Below are 21,796 nucleotides of genomic sequence, written 5' to 3'. Positions count from 1 at the left end.
ATTTTCCCGTTTATCTTCATCCAACGTAGTCTTTTAGAGGTTTCTGTTGCTCTTTTTTATTTTATTCAATTAACAAAATTCCCATGACCCCGAAAAGTTCACTTTCGTTGGATATTCGCCATCGCTTCAAATACGGTCTCATACATTTGTCGTATGTTTTTTCATTATTTTTCTGCTGTTCTTCCATCGGTAATGGAGTTGTTATGCTCTATGCTGACTCTAAGCCACCGAAAATTCTGTATCTCGCGTTGGAGGACTTTTGCTGGGGAACTTTTGCCTCTTCGTCTTTGAAGCCAGCATACACTTTTAGATAGGGATGATATCTTATCACTCACACATGATGTAAATAAAATGAAAATAAATTGCATGCTACTATGGGAGGGCAAAAAAAGAAATCTGCGCAGTTAGTGCACATTTTATAGTAATGCAAAGAAACGTTTCTTTCCCATTTTCTTCCTCGGGTTTGTATCGTTTGATTTCCGTTATGCCTAATTTGGGGACGTGTTACTTTGAATGTGTATCTATTTTGATTCGCCGAAAAAGTTAACCGCTCGCTAGTGACTAACGGAGAGCATGAAAGTTTTCATCAGAATTAATTAATAAACCGTGTTCAAATTATGAACGGCAATAAACTCACGAATGGAAAAATGGAGCCAATGGACTTAATATTATTCTCTTAACAATTCGCAAAAAAAGGGATGAACTTATCATTAATTTTTTTAAAACTACGTAAAATATCAAACAAACAGGTGTCGGTTTTTATGAACCACCGTTGTTGGTCGAATCGCTACACACAAAATGGGGCTCGTTCCACATACGCTGATGTGAAATGTTCCACACACGCTGATGTGAATTGTTGCGGTTTTTTAACTGAATGGATAGTTTTGCTCAGCAGGCGGTGAAGGGAAAAATAAACAAAAAAAAATGGCCTCTTGCGTGGCCAAAAGAGTTTATGAGAAATAGGGTTGCATTGTCCCTCGAACCACCCTACAAACAAGCGTCTCGCCTCCACAAAGATTGACAAATAATTTATTTTTTTGCATCCTTTTTTTTATTAATTATTAAACTAACACTTGCTTCTTCTTTCACTGCTTTCGCTCGCTTCGCTTGATTTCCTTACCGAACTAATCAAATCTAATAATAGATTATTTTCGCTGGTGCTGCTGCTGCTACATTGCTGTTTCGTTCGATCTCAACCAATCGAGCCTTATTACTGATCATTTATTCTACAATTAGTACGGACTTGGATAGTGCTAAAGTATTTGCTTTTATTCCCGCTGCGTTCGCCTACTGTTAGCGCCAACGTTCTCCTACAACCACGTGAGATAAAACAGCATCCGGTGTCGAGGCCAAGGGCTCAAATCAACTCGAATCTTTCGTCTTGCATTCAGAAGCCATCCTGTTATATTTTTTCCACGTCGTCCGTAATTATCCTCTTCAAAATGTTCTGCGTTCTGCAACGGATTTTAAGGTTTAATTTTCTCGTCCCATGGGTTTTTTTTATCATCGTGGTTCGATCATTAAAACTACAACGTATCCCTAGAGATTGTGTGTATGTGTCTGTGTGTGGTAGCGTGTTATGTGTAAGTGTTTATTCATATGTGTTTATAACATATTAAATCTACCAATTGTTTAAATCCAGCAGTCGCACGCACGCACGCACGGATCGGGAGCTCCGTCAATCAATGAAATACGCCAGATGTGAGTATAGAAAGTGTTTTTGTGTGTCTATCCTTATCATTATCCTTCGTTTATTGCCCTTCCGAGAATCATCGGTAACTACCGGCCGACGATGGTGTGTGCTGATGTGTTTATACCGCCTTTGCTTTCAACTTTCGCTTAAATCCTCCTCTCCTTGAGACCGGGTTGATTAAATATCTGGAAAATCGTGAAGAAAAGAATATGTTAAAAAAAAGTCCGACGTATTTTTATTGATTCGTACAGTGACATTCTTCGAAGGCCTACTTTGTCCATTGATTCTACAAATTCCCCATGAACGATGTTCCTAGCGATGGCTGGTAGAAACTGGAAACCCACCGTAAACTATCAAATAACATTTGCCACGGTTTTTGCTTCTTCACCCGCAAACAGGGAAGCGGTACTATGATGATGATGAATAAATTATATCTCGCGGCAACACTTTTCCACAATGTTCGTCGCCGGTGTTGTTCATATCATCATTGCGTTGCGTGCAGTGTTTATCGAAGGGCACTAGATGCACGCAACAACCATTGCATTCGATGCTCTACGATCGTTTGCTTTCGCCTTCGTGCTACCGTGTGCATTATTGCACACACACAAATACCATAAACATCTCATCCGATTAACGCCTCTGCTGGCAGATGGCATAGGGGTTGCAGTTGCGATGCACTCCAGAATGCGAGAACACAACACACCCCGCCACACTACACCACACCAACTACCAGCTTCAGGTTGGTTTACCCTACCTACATCAGGCGGGGTTTGGGAAACCCTGATTGTGGGGCGCGATCTGATAAAGAGAAAGAAAACGAGTGCGCATACACTGTTGGCATTGATAGTCTTTTCTTCCAGTTCTTTTTTTAATCACACTGTTTGTTTGGGTTTAAATAAAAAAAAAGTGCAACATCGACAGCCTTGTCAAGTGTTATTAAACCGATTTAACTTTGCGAGTGCGACTGACTGAAGCAGTAATTTACCGTGCTACAGTAGTTGGAAAAATGCTCATTTCACTCTTTGGCAGCTGGTTTTCGATGATAATTTTAAAAAACTTCCAACGAAATATATAAGGGACTATTTTGCATTACAAACACCCTCCACATCCATTATTTCGAACCCTGATTGCCTACATTTAAATATTTAGCTATAATTATTCTTATTTCAAGTATTTTAGCATGTAGTAAATAGGTTAATTTATCGATGTTGTCACTGCCAATACGCTCATTCATCACCGCTTTAATCTTTATTAAAGCTGGCATCTTAGGGCAAAAAGAAAAATGCCAGACAATTCAGTTTCAATTTTCGAAATGAAGGTATTGAGAAATAAATATAGAAATCCTCCATAGTTCCATAGAGTTTTTTGTTAGATTTTTTGTGAATTGTTTGGGAACCTTTGCGTGCGTCATTATCCCTGATCAAAATTACATTAAAGACACCCCACGCGAAAAGAGTAGTTTCAACTAACGGAAATGCATCTAAATGTGATTGGTTTATTATCATTATTTTAATTATAACATTTTGTAATACGGTATTGGTCTTTTGTGATATAACCAAATGAAAACCAAATATTTCACATTCGCTTGATCTACAATCAAGTTTTTACAGACTTTGTAGGATTATTGGTGTTCGGAAAAGCTATTCTGCAGCCTGGTTTATAGTTCACCCAATCACACTCACCTAATATTATGTGATATTCCATGAAGAGGTTGATAGTACTTCGATACTGCCGCCTCCTGCACCTGCTCCACCACCACCGCCGGCGGCAACGTTACCACCTCCTCCGGAACCACCCGCAGCGCCACTGCCTCCCGATGTGGAGCCGGACGACGAGCCGGACGACGATGTGGACGAGGTAGCGGAACCGGTCGAGCTGATCGAGGCACTATCGGCGGCACCGCCCGAGGCATTCCCGTTGGTATGCACTTGGGGATGTTGGTGCTGCTGCTGTTGCTGCAGGCTTCCCCCGGCAAGGTTCGGACTCCACTGAGAGTGTGGCTGCTGGGGGCCCCAGATGCGCACGGTACCATCATCCGAGGCGGACGCCAGCAGCGACGGGTAGACCGGGTTCCAGCTGACGCAGTTGACGGTGCGCGTGTGACCGATGAGCGTGGCCAGCGGTTCCTCGCGCCGGATGTGCCAGATGTACACCTTATTGTCCTCGCTGCCGCTGGCGACGAAGCTTTCGTTTACGCCGCCAAAGCACGAGTATATGGTGTAGTTCCCTTGCGTGACGCCCTGGAAGCGCCGGACGAGACACTTGTCCTGCAGGTCCCACAGGTGCAGCCCCTGGGAGGATATATTGAGCAGGGCGAGTCGATCGGCCGAGTTGACCGAGAACGTCATGATGGGGCACTGCTCCTGCACGATGCCGTAGTCGGTGCGCGGATTGTCGAAGCTGTAGCCCCGTATTCGGTAGTGCGTGTCGGCCGCCAATACCGTCTTGTTGTCGGACAGGAAGGCAAGCCCGTTCACGCGGACACCCTCCCAGTTGTCGTGCAGGATACCATCGAGGTCGACCATATAGAACTGGCCGCGGGTACCGCCGGTCACGAAGCGCGTACCGTCACGGTTAAACGCCGCACACGTCAGGCTGTCGTCGGTGGAGTGCGAGAACTTGGTCATCAACTTCTCCTGCTCGACGTCCCAGATCCACAGGTCCGGGCAGTCGTCCGGGCCGCACGCGATGAAGTACTTCGAGTCCGGGCTCCAGGCGATGTACGATACGCCGTACGTGTGGCCCTCGAAGGAACGCTTGTTGCGCAGGAGCAGCTTCACCGGGTCCACCTCCCACACGATCACGCTGTTGTCCTTCGAGCCGGTCGCCAGCCGGAGCCCGTCGGGTGAGAACTTGCAGAACCACACCTCGTCTGAGTGGTCATTTAGTACCTGCAGCGCCTGCAGCGGGAACCCGTCCGAGCTGCAGTTGTGGTCGACCAGGAGCGACACGTTCTCGATGCTGGTGCTCCACGCCATATCGTGGCACTGGCAGCGTTCGTTCTGCATCTCGACCGCTTGGGCCAGCAGCGAGCGAAGGCGCCGCGGTGGCAGCATGACCGTCGCCGGCAGGTACGACTGCAGCCGGTCCATCAGTCTAGTTCGCGATTTGACGCCCTTGCCCTCCCAGCCGGCCCTTGCGTACAGCTCCTGGTTGTTGGTGCACATCATGTACGAGGACAGCTGGTGGACACGCGGTGTCTTGTGCTGCAGTGGGGTCAGCTCGTTGCGCAGCACGTGCAGTGCATCGATCGGACGGCCTTCCTCCAGAAACTCGAGGTACTTCTGCTCGAGCAGCAGAAACTTCATTTCACTCATGCTGGCACGGTCGGTTTTGCTGTCCACCATCGACTGCAGCTCCTGCAGGTCATGGTCCGCCTTCGTCCAGTCACCGGACAGCACGTGGATGCGGAACTTGGTGGCGGCCGGGTGCTCCAGACAGCAGCCCGACTCCTGCATCAGCATCTCCGCGCTACGCTCCAACCCGATGTCCTTCAGATGCTGGCCAATTAACCGCACAATGTCCTGGTTTGTTTTGTCCAGCTTCACAACCCGGTGCGGCTGTCTGTGAGTGACGCTACCACCACCACCTCCTGCTCCTCCTCCTCCTCCATCGCCATTCGTGGTCAGTCCATTGTTTGCGACACCATTGTCGTTTTCCGCTGCGTTCGAGTTATTGCTAGCGGTGGCGTTACTACTACTACTACTACTGTTGTTGTTGGCGGTGGCGATGCTACTTCCACTACTACTTCCGCTGCTGTTGTTGGCCACATTGTGACCATTTAGATCACAGTTCGACGCGTCCATCGGAGAAGCGGTCGATGGTGCGACGGCACCGTTGCGACTGGTGCTATTATCGTTCAGCATCCTTCGCCGACGTTTCGACTGTGGGCTGGCTTCGTCACTCCGGCGCTCCTCCTCTTCCCTAGGCACCTCTTTCTCCACTACGCCACCGGTGGGATCTACCTCCGACCGCTCTACCACTGGTACCGAGTTGTCTTTGTTGCTGCTCTCGGTTGTTCTGGTGTCTAACGCGCGTGCGGAATGATGATGACGTTGATGATGGTGTGAATGTCCGCTCGTGGCAGCAGCCGATGATGCAGCCGACGACGTCGACGAGGAAGCAGATCGCAACCGATTGCTACACCGGTCAACCCCTGGGGTGGTTGTTGGTTCGTTGGTTGTTGTTGGAGCTACTGAGCTTCGCTGCTGTGTCCGTGTGCTACGACGTTTACTACCTACTCGCTGCTGCTGTTCCGCCGCTACGTTCCCGCGACTGCCACCACTACCACCACCACCACTACCACTAACACCAATAGTATCGCCGGCAGCACTGATTATTGCCGCGTTTCCAGCACGCGACCTTCGACGACCAGCGGCGGTGGTAGCAGCAGCAGGACGACTTCCGTCCCCGCCGTACCGTTCCCCTTCCCTAGCTTGCTCCCGCGCTTCCACAGTCGAGCGTCGGTGTAGTCGCTGGCGTGCTGCGTCGTGCTGGTCCTGTTCCTCGTACACAGTATTCGGTTGCTCGTCCTCCAACGGATCCGGTGCACTAATTTGTGCGTCTAATTGCTGCTGCTGCTGCTGCTGCTGCTGTTCTTCTTGCCCGAGTTCGGCCACCGCGAAACCTCCACCCAACGAGAGTCGGTGTTGGACTTCTTCCGCTCCGTCTTCGGCTACTACGGGCACTCCTCCTTCTACCACGCGGATGACGACGAGTCCTGCGTCGGTTGCGAGGACCGGATGACACGGCGGATCAGTAGTGGCAGTGGCTGACTTACGCGGGCGCTTCCGTGCCGGCGGTACTGGCCGTTCATTGAGCTCCTCGTCCGACGACGACGAAGAGGACGAGCAGGACCTTGCCGAAGAGCCGCCGTCGATCGGTTCCCGAACGCAATCAATTTTGAGGATCTATACGGGGCACCATTCAAACTCTGAAGACGGAAAGAGAGAGAGCGGGAAAGCAGAGAACGAGAAAGCAAAGAAATCGTAAGGGTTTTTTCCTTTTACTTTTTACAAAGCGCATCCACTTTGCACTTTCACTAAAGATCGCATATTGAACGGTGCGAGTGATGTGAGTGAATGAAGAGATCGGAATGAAACACTAACTGATGGGTGAGAACAACCTTAGAAAAGAAAAACAAAATAGCACAATGTTTTCCCAAGAGAAACGCAGCCATTTCTGAAATAGATGAAATTTCTTCGTAACTGACAAGACGATGACGAGACCATTAAAAAAAACACTCCACAACCCCCGAATTGAAAAATACTTACTAAAAAAGGAAAATAATTTTCGAATACCGAAGATGTAGGTGTACCAGTCTCTCACTCTCTAGAATTCGCTTTTCCCCCTAGTTACGACTACCGTCGTCGTGGGTTGCTTAGCTGCTGCTCCTGCTGCTGCTGCTGCACTTTTTAATGCGATTACGATGAAATGACTGCTTCCCTTGCTTGCAACTAATCGCTCGCTTTAGGTCTACTTTTTCTCGATGCAGATTCCGGGATGGTTATTGGTCATATTGACGAAGATGAAGAATTTATCGCCCAGCACTACGTTTTAGTAATCGATCGATGGTGCGCTGATCGGAAACACTTGAATGAAGGGAAAGAAAGGTACGATGTTACTAACATGAACAACGACATAGAGAATGGTAATGTTAAGTTTATCACACACGCACAACGGTCACGGTGCAATAGCGATAGGTGGATGAATTGCAGCTCTATTACGATCATAGTAGCCAAGTATGGACATATGAAATACGGAAAACGAAATACCCTACCCAGATGTGTCCGCTCCCCTATTAATCGGTCGATTTACTGTTTTTGCTACCTAACGACACCAAACACTATGCTGTACACACCGATTGGTAGCGCACTTCAAAACAACGAATATTTTCTTCTACACCATGCCGATGCAGCCATATGCAATATTTTGCCCACTTTGCAACCTACTCGAATGCTGCAGTAGTTGCTTACACTGCTGATGTTAGTACGTTTGGCTGAAGCTCCTCCACACACTACGTAGAAGACGACGACCACCCGCCTGTACTGCGTGACCACAGTGCTCTTTTCGTTTCCACTTTGACGTATCCAAGCAATCTCGTTGGATGGCAGTGGGAGTGCAATCACAGCACGCCTTGTCCCGTTCTCGCCGTTCGTATGGTCGCTGCACTGTCAGTCTCGAAGGCACAGTGGGACCGGAGGGCGGTCAAAGGGGTTTCAGTATTGTAGAATGGCTTTTGCAATTATACGGTGTCGTACGAAAAAATAGTATTTAAACAGAAAACAAAAATGTCATACATTGTATATTGACGCATCAGCTCCAAAGGCAGTGTCTGTCGCAGTGATAACCGTTTAATGCACACTACTATTAATTGTTGAATTTTGTTTCTAACCGCATCAAATCTCCTCGAAATGGACTTGAATCTTACGTTCTTCTGAAGTGAAATAGCGAGCTATCTACCACATAACCGCAAGTAAAATCCAATACAGAAATATTTCATTCGCGTTACGGTGTTTTTTCTAATAAGGGTTTTAGCTACAAACTCCAACATTTTGTTTTCCATAAATTTACAGGTTTAGGAATGCTGTGCAAAACGTGCATAAAATTAAACCAAAAGTGTCTTGGGTAGCTAGGACTGTACGAGGATACAGATTTCTAACACTGGCCGTCTTTCTCTATCACTTTGACCACTGTGCGGTGGTAGGTGCCATTTACTATTTTTTCTTCTCGCCCTTCATCACAGTCGAACAAACACATGCGATTGCCTGCAGTAACTGTACGCACGCACATTACTCCCTGCTAAACATAGGCCAAACGCAGAAGATTATCGTCACTACCTTCACTTACTCACAGGAACAGCTTCGAAAACATAAGGAAATCATTAGATGGACAGGTCAGTAAGTAAGAGTCAAGCAAACATAATGAAAGAGACCAACCAAATTCTATGCTGCTTGTGATGCTGCTGGGCAAGAGCTATATAATGTGATTTCACATCATAAGATATGCTGCATATGTTTTTTGTGCCAAAGAAAAACAGAAAGAGAGCGAGATGGGACCTCTACAAGTAGATAGCCGAGAAAGCGATAATTTTCGAGAGAGGGAGAAAGAAGCAAAAATATGACAAAGTCAGCATACTTTACTGCTCTGTACAAAGTGGTATTCCACCAGCTGATTCCTTGCAATGACAAACACGACTGCAACATGCATCTGTAGAAGTGATCACAATCGGATTCGAAAATATATTTTCTTCTTTCCAGCATTCATTTGTATTACTTCCAAAATGTATCAACGGGATGTAATTTATGTAGAGTTGAGCTGCCAAATCTTGTATTTAGTAATGTGTTTTTTTCAATTTCTAGACTCTTACTGCCAAATTGATTTGGTTTTGTTTTTGAATTTCTTTTCTGAACCGTACTCAGTAAATTATGTTATTATCCTCACCCCATGACCTTATATAGCCGTATGGACGGTCAATACATAACGGGACATAAGAAACTGTCAGATTCTCATTGACATGCTTGTACTCAAATACAAAAAGCGACACGTATAGATGTCGCTGCACAGTTGTTACCATTCCTTTGTGGTGAAGGGATTATATTATTTTCTGCGAATTCTACATAACTTGGAAATTTTTTTTGGCGGGTTTTTAAAGAAAATATATTCCACATTATTCGCTGTATTAATGATAACCTTCCCTGTATTGGGTATGCACTAAATACGACCGTTCGGCCCAGATCAAAATAATCTGCTTCTACACGTAACCAAAAATGTTATGTTGTGCGTCTTAGATTTGTATGATGTTTTTGTTTACGTTTTACATATTTTTCTCAATGACCCGTGCAACCACTCACACACGCACAAAGAAACACACACACATACACGGCTGTGCGCATCGTATTGATCCACGAAAAGGTTTTTCAGGACACCGAGCAGAAAGCGAATGACAACACAACCATTAATTTCTACAAAAAAGGATATTCTGTCAACTCCAAACACACGCATACAACTGCAGACAGATGCGTTCATACGCACACTTCCGTTCCGTAGTCTGTTTCTTTGTTTCCTACTTATTCATAACTATTGGGTTTTCTTCATTTGCTTTTTATTTTAGATACATTGATACTAAAACCAAAAATAAACAACCATTCTCAACCAATATGCTTGTTCAAAACTTTGTCGACACCCTTTAGCAGATGCGATGATAGTTGGTTGTACGTTTAGCTAATAGCTTTTCATAATAGAAGGACTGCGCAAACATACACACACTCACCAGAAGTTTTCGTCGGAACAAGTTTTTTTTCCTCATTTTCCCTGCGTAAATTTTATGACTCAGACTGCAAACAAATGTTTTATGACAAGACGTAGCTATTTGCTGTGATTTGCAGAACTAAAACAAATTTGTTTTCAGTTTATATGGCAAGTAATAATTTTTAAGTCAAAAGTTATAAGACTGACATATACAAGAAAATGGGAAGTAGGACAATGCTGTTCCACCACGCATACACCTACGTACTCATAAGCACTTGCTGTAAGAAAAGAGGTTGGCAAAGTCCATACGAATAATTATCCGATTTTTAACGCTCGATCGAAAAGTTCCTCTTTGTCACACTTTACACAACACTGAAAACACCGATTATTGTAGTATTTTCTTTCGCCCTAACCAATGGATTGTTGTTTGGCCACCGTTGTGGCGTAGAATTTTGCTTTAGTAATAACATTTATGCCCGTAGGGTTACCAGCGCATTGATTTTCCCATTATTCAAACTCACATACACACACACACACACGTCCAAAGGTTTTCCACTAAACTCACCCTTATTCAGCGAGAAATAGCCAAAGGTACTTCGTATTTTTCCATGAAAATCGCCAGTGCAGGAAAATAGAAACACCATTAATGAACTAATCACCAATTGCCATCTAGCGATACATTACAGCGTCCACTAAATACAGAAAAGTTCCACTTCCTCCACTGCGCCAACAAAGAGGCATTACATTTCCCTTTATTGGAAAAGCATCACCAAACTACTATTTGCTCGTAACACTTGCACCGACCCACCTTGTCGAATGACCAAATTGTCTTAAAACACTCTAGCCAACCTTTCTGGCTATCGTATGATATTAAAATTGGTAATCTAACATCAGGACAGTATCGAACACCAGGAACAGAGAAACTGTAATGACCGCCCCGTTTGCGACGAAACTTTTCTTTGATTTCTACGTAGTTTGGTAGTGGTGTTGTGCCTTTCTCCAAAGAACTAAGTACATGACGGAGAAGAAATGTTTTTTTTTCTAAGCCCCTACGCTAGTGTGGGTTCCATTGTCGATGACAGCTGGCGATGTAAACATCCCTTTGGTTAGGAACGTAAATAGAAAAAGAGAATACAATTTGAAGCATTTCGAACCTTTTAAATGCTAAACATAACTTGATGAAATTTCAATACTATACAGTTTTGCAGTTGCCGTATAATTTTACTGAGACGTTTATTTATAAGACTCACGATTGCTATATGTGGGCTTTGGAATTGCACGTAAAATGATCTCAATCCTTGTGCTGTAAACGCATTGGACGACTCGTTCAAGGGATATTTTTCCTCATCCAAGGATTTTTTTCTGATGGGCTTTTTTTGAAGTTACCGTTTTTCATTCTGATTTTATTTCTTTCTTCCTTCACGTTTTCAATTATTTTGTTTATACATTTCCTTCACATCATAATTAGTCGAGACTGTACCCCATCTTTTACGGTGGGAATGGAAGTCTTATGTTTATGTTTCTTTTTATTGATACTGGTGAGAAATACGAAAAATAATCGTAAATATGTTGCAATGCAATACCTTCGTTATTTAAGAAATTAACGCATGTTGTAGAACCAGTTGGAATAACGTGGGTGGTTCCAGGATTTGAAAAAAGAAAGCATCAACCGTCGAAAAAACTGAATGCAATTGCAAAACAAACTCTTACGAAGACGGAATGAATTTTGTGCGGTCCATCACATTGCTCCACCGGTTCCTTAAATTCGACTTTTCCCACTGCCCGTTTTGATATCAAACAGCTTTCGCACGAAGAATACTTGCACCGAGGTGGTGAATACGATAACCAGAATCTGCAATATCGACCATTTCCACACGTATGCATTATTGTCCAGAATGAGAGCGTAGTCGCGCGCTTCATTATTTCGAGAGTGTGCCTGGTACATGAACATGGCGTTGAGGTTCCGTTCCACCGTCGAAATGGTGTTCTGTAGCGAGGAAGAAAAAGCAGATATGATACACGAACATATCGTGATAACATTATCATCAGACAACGAGCACTTTCTTATCAAGGCACTTGTCGTCAGTGCGTCCTGTTTTCGTTTCGGGATGTTGTTAACACACTCTCCCATTGAATGCTTACCGTGAAGTTATTCATGTTCACGTTCAGGTCTTCGATTTCCTTGGTGAACTTTTCCCACTCTTCATACCGGATGACGGTAATGTACAGGTTGACCAGCTTGCTCGCGAACCGCGAGAACTGATTATCGATGCACACGGCGTAGAAACCTCCCATGGCTGCACCATCCGTATAGTCGCTCGATGCCTGCCACTGGTACGGATGGACAATTTCACCACGCGGATTGCGCACCGCAAACCCGGCCATGCCGTCTCCGCCCCGGATAACGTGGAAGCTTACGTACAGCGTGCTGCCCTGCTGGACGTACTGGTAGTAGCAGTCTTCCTTGCCAGCCTCAATGTGTACCTTGTAGTCCATCGCAACAGCCGGCATGGTTTCGTACCATGGTCTGTCGGCTTCCGGAATTTCGTGCAGCTGAGGTTGGCCTAGGATTGGCATGGCATGCACCGGTGGAGGAGCTTGTTGTCCTCCTAAGTTGTGGGGGGGAGGTTGCTGAAACTGTTGCTGTTGTTGCTGGAACTGTGGCGGATGTTGCTGTTGGGGTACATGCTGCTGCTGTTGCTGCTGCTGGAACTGTTGAGGAGGCGGCTGCTGGTGTTGGAACTGTTGCGGAGGCGGATGTTGTTGTGAGGGAGGCGGCTGCTGGAATTGTTGCTGCTGAGATGGATGTTGTTGTGGAGGAGGCTGCTGTTGTTGGAACTGCTGCTGCTGCTGTGGGGGATGCTGTTGTTGTGGAGGATGTTGCTGTTGAGGCGGCGGTTGGTTCTGTGTTCCAACGAGAACGGATAACTGACAAAAAACTAGAATGTAGGGTATTAGAGTTCCAGAAGGAACCCTATGTTGCCACGTAAATCCTTTTAACACAACCATCGCGAGTGTGGGATGGATGGAACTGAAAGGGCGCTTTCTCTTTCTATCAGCTATATGTGCAACTGGTTTGCGGTGCTTTGCTGGAACTAGTGTTGGTAGAATCAGGAATCGGAAGATTGGAAAACTCGCTCCTTTGTAGGATTTTATCGGATTGAGTCCTATACGACCTGTTTTTTTTGTGTTACTGTTTGGCATTGCAGATTGGGGACAACTACGTGGAACTATAAAAAAAAATACATATATGATAGTAAATTGTCATGGCGACATGACGAAGTCACTGGACTTCCAAATGAGAATTACGCTGGAGTGAAAGCTGATATGAGCTTCACTCACATCACTGAGTTGTTAATGTGTGGAACTTCTTCTTAATGGCTTGTTTAACTTAAAAGCCATTGCTTTTAAAAGCGATTCATGTTGCTTGATTTCACTAGCAATCAATTTCATGCATAGTTAATTTATAATTTTTCAGATTTGTTGTTCTATATTGCCGAAAACCGTACGAACTGAAAGTGAACTACATAAACTCGCAGGTGCAAATGCGATCTAACTCACTGTTGATTTACATTTTGAACTGTGAAAAAATTAACTGTAAGACAAATCGGACGCGAGTGTTCGACAAGACCCGTATAGCTTTAGGATTTTATCACGGATTGGGATTCGAATTCGAATCCGAACAGATTGAATTTTCCTATCACCAGTCCACCTCTAACACATCCAGTTTGCGTCGCCGACTCCCAGCGATTTGTTTTGACGCTACGAAAACATGGAACAGTGTTTTTCACTCTAACTCCACTTTGCAGCACTCAATTTTCGCACTCCTACGAACAAGCAGATAGTTCAAATTCAAAAAGAATCTAGCTTTCACTTATTCTTGGAATTGCGGCAGAATTTAAAAATGTGTTGTTGCAATGTACAGCGAGGTTTATATAGAGAAAGCGTTGAATTTAAAAATAAGCTGCGGCTCGGCAGCGGATGTGATCGAAAAACCACTAGATTGAATGAATTGTTTCACAAAATGTTTAATATAAATGCATGGCAACCCTAAAGATCAACTTTATTTATCCTGTGTATGTGTGTGGTTTTTTGTTCATTATTAATATTACGCAGATACCGTTCCAGTATTTGGTTCGTCCTACTACTTTACATAACTCTTAGTACGAGAGCAGCACAACCAAGTGTTGTACCCTTTTGCAGATGGTTCCATTCTCAGATTTTTGCCCTGGGTTCTGGTCATCATTCTGCCTCGATGCATTTGTTTCTTGCCGCTAAGTGTAAAGTTTTTTAAAGAATAAAATCTAGAACTTGTGTTCATTGCTATGCTTTCACATTGCCTGCATCTCAGGTTTAGCACTTGAATGTAATAAGTAACAGGTTCTACTACATTGGGCAAAGAGAATTGCTATCCCGTCGTTTTTTTCCTGATTTATCTGGTTCAATTTCTAGCATCACGCCAAATTTTCTGTTCCACGTTCAGTGTGTCTATCATCTCTATGCGTTAGTTTTTTTGTTTTATATATAATAATTATAATCTCTTGATATATATGTATATATAATTTCTTCACAATGCTATTGCATTAGATTATTGTATTCTACTGTCAATCTTGTCGGTTCGTATGTTTGAGGTTTCGCTTTCAAAGGTAATCTCATTGCAATTTTTTCGACACTGTTTCTCGCCTCCCATGTCCTATGTTACTCAATTAATCCGTTAAGATAACAAAACACCACCTGTCTGGTTCATTTGGAAGTTACTTGCAACAAAAACGAGAGAAAGATTGCAAGCCAACCGAGATATTCTCGGTCTACTTCAAAAGCTTCTTCAAAATTGCAAAGATAAAATGAATAGATAAAAACATTATTAACCACCTTTGCCGTAACGTAGCCATTTTTAACTCGGATGAGGGAGTGTTTACTGCAGGAAATAAGCTCTTCGGGTGGTATTAGATAGGGTTCAAGGGACGGACTCTGATACTCTGAGAACCAAAAAACGTGATACAACGACGAACAGACAACGTGCGTAGGACGAACCCGAACAACCGGCACCCGGCACCCGACATCCGGCCATAGACATTTGATGTTTGTGGTTTTCTTGTCGATTATAAAAAGATTCCTTAATCTCACAGACTGTTAAATATTGGGCGAAACGGAAGAGGGCAGTAATTAAAAGTGTATATTAATTTAATTTAAAAACATATAGCCGTCGTACACACTCAATTTTCAGATCTCGATTGGTTAAAATGTTTCATTTTTTTGTGACCAATCCGTTTCCATAAAAGCATTTAAACGTAAATTGTAAAAGAAAAATAGGTAGGGAGAGCGGATAAATACTTTAGAAAACAACACACTTTTATCGACGATCGATCGTCAGCGGTCTATCGGGGCGGTAAGGTGGTTGGGAAATAGTGGGAAGGATAGGGGACATTTTCTTAAAAATTATAGGACCATTTGCACCACCGGCAAAGCGGCTTTCAATTAAAAATCGTTGCTAAAATATGACTATGCACTAACTGATTAGCGTTTCCGTTTCACATTTCAGAGTGCAGCAGCGAGGCCGACTGCACCGAACGTTGGGCCAGCACTGCGTATGCTATACCAACCACAGCTCGTCGATTCGACAACGACGAGGGTGCCCCGAAGATGGTCCCTCAGAACTCCTCCAGCTTTTGCTGTCGTTTCTGCTGCTTTGCTTCGATCGCGTCCAGAATCGGTTGGCGTTTGGTGGTGTAGCGTTTTTTCGTTTCCGCCAGCTCTTTTTCCATCTCTTTGTCGAGGCTGGCCAACCGTTGCTCCAGTTGTTCGTAGTTAAGAAATTTTAGCTACATTAAGAGAAAGGAGCATGAAATTGTAATCGTTTTCCGCTTTGCAAACACTACTGGGGATACTTACCGCATCGTACTCGGCAGCGGTTGGCTGAAGAAACTGCATCTGGTGCATGTTAGGGCTGACGGCAGATATTTGGTTCAGCTGCAGCTGCAAGTGCGATTGATATCGTTGTCGTTCTTCGTTGAATTGTTGTTGTTGTTGTTGTTGTTGTAGTTGTAGTTGTTGATGTTGTTGATGTTGCTGCTGCTGCTGCTGCTGCTGCTGCTGCTGTTGCTGTTGCTGTTGCTGTTGTTGTGCCTGAAGCTGTTGATGCTCGTCAAACCCTTGGGAGAGCGGTGGCGCAGAGGGAGTCACGGGACTGTGCGTTGCTGGTCCGGCAGGTTGTGTGACCGGAACCTTCTGAACCTGTGGCTGAGGTTGCTGCGGTGAGGATACGATCGGTTGTTCAGGCGAAGCGAGCGGTGTAGGGGGGCCACTGGGCGTTTGGTCCGCATCAAGCACGTCTCCAGATGGCGAACCATCGTCGAACGAACCCATCTCGGACGACGGTGACTGCAGGTGGTGATGATGTAGATGATTATTATTTACCGCCGCAACCTTGCTATTACCGAAGCTATTCGCTTCCGCTTCCTTTTTGTCAAAGTGGTCCAGAAACAGGGGGCGATATTTCGGTTTGTCCGGGTTCGTATCGTGTCCTAGAGTGTGAAATAAATGTGTAGAATAAAATAGCGTTTATTTTCCCTCATTCCTCGTTTACGACGAGTAACATACTTTTCATAGTTGATTCTTCGGAATCTGAGTTGATCACCATCGTGCCGAGATTCGACTGCAGTTCAACCATTGTACCATTGTCCGGTACGAGCGTTCCACAGTCGGTGTGGGCAATCATTGTTCCATCACCATCATCACCGCGGCCCGGCACTAGCGTTCCACAGTCTGCCGGGAACTCCTTCATCGTCCGCGAGTTCACCTGATCATCTTCGTCCGAGTCACCATCATGCCCGTTGTTGCCATTATTATTGCTGTTTTGTAGCTGTTTGTTCGCCTGGCTGATGGCGGCCGCATGCCGATAGCTTTGGTTTTCCCGTATTTCCTTCGCTTCCGCTATCATTTGGCTGAGTATACTACACGGTTTGGCATTACCTACGGCAAAGAAAGATACTATAGAAGTATACGATACAAAGCAAATGCTAGATAACTTACGGATAAACTCATGGGTTAGGAGATCAGTTGCGGTGGCTCGCTCTTCAGGATTCTTCACCAAGCAAAGACTCACGAAGTCGATAAATTCCGGTGACCAAATGTCTGGATCGCGGAACGATGGCGGTGGTTTGGTCGGTATCATGAAGATGGCCCGCATTGGGTGTATATCACCGTATGGTGGTTTTCCCTCGGCCATCTCTAGTGCCGTTATGCCTAGCGACCAAATGTCCGCCACACAATCGTACCCGATCTCCTCGATCACCTCCGGTGCCATCCAGAACGGTGTCCCAATGACCGTGTTTCGCTTCGCCATCGTATCAGTCAGTTGTCCGGCAACGCCAAAATCCGCCAACTTCGCGTGGCCCTCTGAGTTGAGCAGTATGTTGCCCGCCTTGATGTCACGGTGAATTTTGCGCCGTAAATGCAGGTACTCTAAGCCCTTGAGCGTGTCGATCAGGATGGTGGCGATCTCGTCCTCAGATAGGGTTTTCTTGCGCAGCCGCATGATGTCGGACACGCTGCCGGCCCCGCAGTACTCCATCACGATCCAGAGGTCAGTGTTTTTAAAGTAACTGCCGTAGTACTTGACCACGTACGGTGAGTCGCACTGCTGCATGATCGAGATCTCCTTGATGATCTCCTGCAAGTCCGTATCGACCGGGACCTGCTTGATCGCCAGCACTTGCTCGCTCTCCTTGTGCAGTGCCTTGTAGACCGAACCATAGCTGCCCTCGCCGAGCTTGCAGATAATGTCGAACACTTCATCCGGCTGGCGGGTTAAGCTTTCCTCCGAGAGTTTCTTCAGTTCACTGTGGGTGATATAGAGTTTCAACGGTTAGTTAAATGGAAAAAGATTCCATCATAGTGTAATTAGTCATTTACGGGAAATGCGTAGAATCGTCAAACTTCTTCTTCTTCTTTCGCTATGCGAGTCGGGGTATATCCTCCTACGCTAAGTCGAACGTTTGTTCCCTTACTCGTAATCAGAGGCGTACCGACTCTGTCCGAACTCCTATGAAGGGGCTCGTCCTTTAGGACCGGCTAATAATAGCCATATGTCCACCCGCCGGCCACGGGAGGGATAATTCCTTCCGTTGTCAGGACACAAGAACTCGTGGTCCGCTTGATTGACTCAAACAGAACGAGATGTGCGGCAGCTAGGATTTTTCTGACCTGAGCTCCAGCTCGGGGTGACCACGCGGTCGTGCCGTAACCTTACTTTTCCGCTAACCCTTTCAGGAAACTTGTGCACTGCTAACATCCGCTCTGATGCACTACCGAACTGGAACTAATCGTCAAACTAGTGACGGCATTCCGGCAAAAAAAAGGTCCACAGCAAATACATATCGGGTTATTATCATATTTCGATGGCCACTTGTTTGGGAAGGCGAGCTTTTCAACAAACGGTTATCAAACATAAGCACTCGAAAGGATAAGATTCGAGCCGACAAAAGACATGCTTTCACGCACGTTCTACACGGCCCATAATTTTCTTCAATACTTTCCTCCCTTCCAAATTCTAGGACATGCTTTACATGTCGTACACCACTCGAGAAGGGTTTTATCGATTATTTAGTGGCTATTTTTGTAACATGAATAGAAAAACAACACATCATTAACCACAGCTTAGGTGATAGTGGTGCTGAGTAATTTAGTCGTGTCATTTGGACATGGCCCCACAATACTACCCCTGCCTATTGGTGTCATGAAGCGTTTCCTGAAGCCTTTGTAAGTCAAGGACCACCGAAGTAGGCTAGCTTTCTTTTCATATGATGAGACCATTTGGAGGATTCCTTACGAAACTGGAGTGTTTGATACCTTCGTATAGAGAACTACATGGTGGTATGCGATGGCATTGTTTGTTTGCTCCTTGAATGAAAAGCATCAAAACTCAACACTTCAATAAACCCAAGGCGTTTTTTCATTCAACTGAAAAATTATGGATAACAGGTTAATTGATTGCCAAGCACTCCTACCTTCAGGAAAATAATATATTAAAAATTGATCAAGTGTTGAAAACATATTAATTTAAAACAAAGATACAATGTCTGAAAGGTTCCAGTGTGTGGTCATACTAAAGAAAATATAGTATATAGTATTAAAAAATAGTAATAGTATTAAAAAAAACATAAATTTTCATAACTTTCCCAAAATATGCAGCACCACGTAGAAGCGTACAACGCTTTGTGTGTATCAAATTTTAATTGGATACATTTGAGTTTTGACTAGTTTTTTCAATACTGTATACACATTAAATTGTGCTTAATAATAATATATTTGTTTGAAAACAAATAGTAACCAAATGCGAATGAATAAACAAATTATAATATTGATTTTCCTAGGCTATCTGACCCTGAAACTAACATACCTGGCGTTATGTTACGAGATCTTTGCCCTGATATATCGATTATAAATTCTATTAACGTATCATCAATACAGTTTTGAAGGGATACTCACTCATATATTCTATTGTTAGGTGACGGAATGTAACACCTAACATGTAGCTAGCAAGTTGTTAGATAAAAGTAATTTCCATGTTGCACCGGAAATGTCGAACGTTCTTGCGTCCAAGGAAGCACACAATGATGGATGGGTCAAGCGAATGAAAACCTGTTCCTCTCAACATCTGAGCATAGCTGTTGGTTGTTTGTGCAATGGCCAGTTAATGCTTGGTTTTGTCTTTGTGAATGAACCATACAGGCATGTGTACAATAACAATTAAGTTACGGATTTTCATAACTTCATTGAATTGGGGTGTGAAAGTATATTTTAGCAAAAAAGCATAAAATTCTGAGTCGCATAGACATCAGCATAAAGCCATTAGACCACGCACGGAAGACGCATGGAGTGTGGGCAGTTTTCGTACTGCAGTATGTTGAAGGAATACATAAAAGATGGCATGGTGGGAGATGAGGACATGACTGTCGCTCCAAGCACGGACATCGAACGTGATGGTTGAAATGTAAACATATCATACGAGCATGGTCCATTCTACTGTGTTTTTGTTATAGTTCTGCCTGCTAAGCGTATCCACTAAGACCAACACACCCGTAAGAACATTTTTAAGTGAGCTTCTCAGGGCAACCGCGTGGATTCACGCGATGTAATACGCATAGTTCTGCGAGAAACAAAAAAGGAACACAAACCTGTGGTAGCAAACTTCTTGGTGAAAAGGCTTCCAAAACGAGCCAAGAAGGCCGTGTCGGCATACAACGACACATCATTATGCCCCGAAGGTTGAAGACTCTTGACTTGAACAAGCATTCAGTACGGCTGCCGGTCGCTATGATCCCTCGCACCACTGAAAGCACATTGCACGGGGACGAAGCGACAAACCCTCAACCCTTTTGGGAGGCGATTTGGGCGGGAACCACCGTATTCTGTTCAGCGTGTTTTTGCAAAGCAGGCCGACTACTTCCTTTTTACACTTTGGCTGCAGGTGATTCTCATCAGCTATGCGTGCTTTTTCAAGGTTGTAATGGGACGCACGTACTATGCAGTCATGACGAAAAACTCTGGAAATCAGTGCCTCTCGTTTGGTTAGGTGATCCCAACCCTAGCTTCTGTATTCAGAACTTTCAACAACCGCGCTTGATACGGTAGACAAAATTATCAGAAGCCAAAGCTTTTGTTCAATTTGCGACTTCTTGTTTAAAATTTCACTTTCAATTTTAAATAATTACGCACATCATTGATTTTATTCTTTTGTCTTCGCAAAGCCTACTTGAGATTGAAATGAGTCTACTTACTTTTTGGAAGACATCGCCAACATACGATTAACTCGCCGTCCCGTGTCGCCACGTTATTTTGGACGACTGGAGCGACGAATTGTAGAGGACCTGAGAAACTCCGTGTGTTAAGGCAACGAAGGGCGCCTGCACGCGAGCGTTGTTTTCGCGTACGATCTAATGCAACGTAATGTAAATGCCGGGAAAAATGGTAGGAAAACCCAAAATAGAAAATGTTGCTACAACAAAGGCCACAATATAAATTCACTCGCACACACGCACGGGAAACTGGATTCGATGCAGAAGAACGAAATCAGAGCAACGATGATCGAAAGTAAGAGAAATAACGAAGTAATCTAAAACGTAAAACTTAACCCAAGCGCAGCAACCGTGGCACTAACGGAAACGGAAAATAAAAACTTGAAAGAAATGAAATTTATTTTTTAGCTCACGCGTCCAACATTTGCGTCCGAGGGTTTTGGGGCAGGAACGCGCGGTCCATGTGCGATCCCCACAATCTATAATGGCGTGTGCAATGCACCGAAATGCAGCTGCAATTGATGCCTGTACCTCCGGCGCAGAGGTCTCACGATGCTCGGAAAAGAAGAGCCGCCGTATGTGGCGGTGATGACAAGTTTACGATATCTTGTGTATTTAAAGTTGCACTGTTTTTATATTTTTTAGAGTTTCGAGACACTTTCCATCCCGATTTGAGTGTAAAGCACTTCGAGATCACACGTAAAGTAATTTAGTTGTATGAATGATATGCTTATTATAACCTTTTCATCCTTTATATGCACTTTTTAATAGCCTTTTTGCATTGCACAATCGGAAACACTGTTGATTGGGAAGTAGTTGCTAAAAATTAGACACATAAAACTAAACCCACAATTTTGTGTGAAATTCTTTCACTTCTTTTCAGTGCACTGCCGTCATTGCATCGTTGACATTATCGTTTCGTTTCTTTTTCAAACGGTCAATATTGTTGCATCTGCTTTGGTGAACGCATTTTGCACTCGCACGGCCATTCAGGGTAGGTAAACCGATGCATCGCCGTCGTATTTTCTTGGCATGTCCGGCCGTGGTGTGCACG

At 44.5% G+C, this 21,796-nt stretch overlaps 3 protein-coding genes across 5 annotated transcripts; all 3 read right to left on the bottom strand.

Moving 5' to 3' along the window:
• Positions 1–58: 58 nt before the first annotated feature.
• On the bottom strand, positions 59–10,877 carry LOC131266365 (WD repeat-containing protein 26 homolog). 3 transcript variants are annotated; one of them, XM_058268852.1, is made up of 4 exons: positions 10,509–10,877; positions 6,967–7,284; positions 3,376–6,626; positions 59–1,878 (listed from the first exon to the last, which is right to left on the bottom strand). In XM_058268852.1, exon 3 carries the CDS (start codon positions 5,557–5,559, stop codon positions 3,382–3,384), a length of 2,178 nt encoding a protein of 725 aa, XP_058124835.1. In that variant the 5' UTR covers positions 5,560–6,626; positions 6,967–7,284; positions 10,509–10,877; the 3' UTR covers positions 59–1,878; positions 3,376–3,381. The 3 variants fall into 3 exon arrangements, with proteins under 3 accessions (XP_058124835.1, XP_058124837.1, XP_058124838.1); XM_058268854.1 differs by having other exon boundaries at positions 10,752–10,854; XM_058268855.1 differs by lacking the exon at positions 10,509–10,877 and adding an exon at positions 7,473–7,514.
• A 618-nt stretch (positions 10,878–11,495) lies between these two features.
• On the bottom strand, positions 11,496–12,952 carry LOC131263362 (uncharacterized). Its single transcript, XM_058265550.1, has 2 exons — positions 12,086–12,952; positions 11,496–11,930 (listed from the first exon to the last, which is right to left on the bottom strand). The coding sequence occupies exons 1-2, from the start codon at positions 12,950–12,952 to the stop codon at positions 11,703–11,705; spliced, it is 1,095 nt and encodes a 364-aa protein (XP_058121533.1). The 3' UTR covers positions 11,496–11,702.
• A 2,170-nt stretch (positions 12,953–15,122) lies between these two features.
• On the bottom strand, positions 15,123–20,827 carry LOC131267445 (serine/threonine-protein kinase 3). Its single transcript, XM_058270327.1, has 5 exons — positions 20,725–20,827; positions 16,976–17,784; positions 16,544–16,915; positions 15,836–16,467; positions 15,123–15,765 (listed from the first exon to the last, which is right to left on the bottom strand). The coding sequence occupies exons 1-5, from the start codon at positions 20,745–20,747 to the stop codon at positions 15,595–15,597; spliced, it is 2,007 nt and encodes a 668-aa protein (XP_058126310.1). The 5' UTR covers positions 20,748–20,827; the 3' UTR covers positions 15,123–15,594.
• Between the last annotated feature and the right edge of the window lie 969 nt (positions 20,828–21,796).

The sequence above is a fragment of the Anopheles coustani genome, chromosome 2, assembly GCF_943734705.1.
Source record: "Anopheles coustani chromosome 2, idAnoCousDA_361_x.2, whole genome shotgun sequence".
NCBI classification, from domain to species: Eukaryota; Metazoa; Arthropoda; class Insecta; order Diptera; family Culicidae; genus Anopheles; species Anopheles coustani.
The sequence above is the reverse complement of the archived record's forward strand: the minus strand, read 5'-3'. Positions and strand labels throughout refer to the sequence as shown.

What these genes read in the sequence shown, in the direction of transcription:
- LOC131263362 (XM_058265550.1), bottom strand. Translation starts at nt 12,952, where the DNA reads ATGGTTGTGTTAAAAGGATTTACGTGGCAACATAGGGTTCCTTCTGGA. An exon ending in TGAACATGAATAACTTCACG is followed by an intron (nt 11,931 to 12,085) that starts GTAAGCATTCAA and finishes TCCTCGCTACAG; the next exon opens with AACACCATTTCGACGGTGGA.
- LOC131267445 (XM_058270327.1), bottom strand. Translation starts at nt 20,747, where the DNA reads ATGTTGGCGATGTCTTCCAAAAA. An exon ending in CCTAACCCATGAGTTTATCC is followed by an intron (nt 16,916 to 16,975) that starts GTAAGTTATCTA and finishes TCTTTGCCGTAG; the next exon opens with GTAATGCCAAACCGTGTAGT. An exon ending in CCGCTGCCGAGTACGATGCG is followed by an intron (nt 15,766 to 15,835) that starts GTAAGTATCCCC and finishes CTCTTAATGTAG; the next exon opens with CTAAAATTTCTTAACTACGA.
- LOC131266365 (XM_058268852.1), bottom strand. Translation starts at nt 5,559, where the DNA reads ATGCTGAACGATAATAGCACCAGTCGCAACGGTGCCGTCGCACCATCG.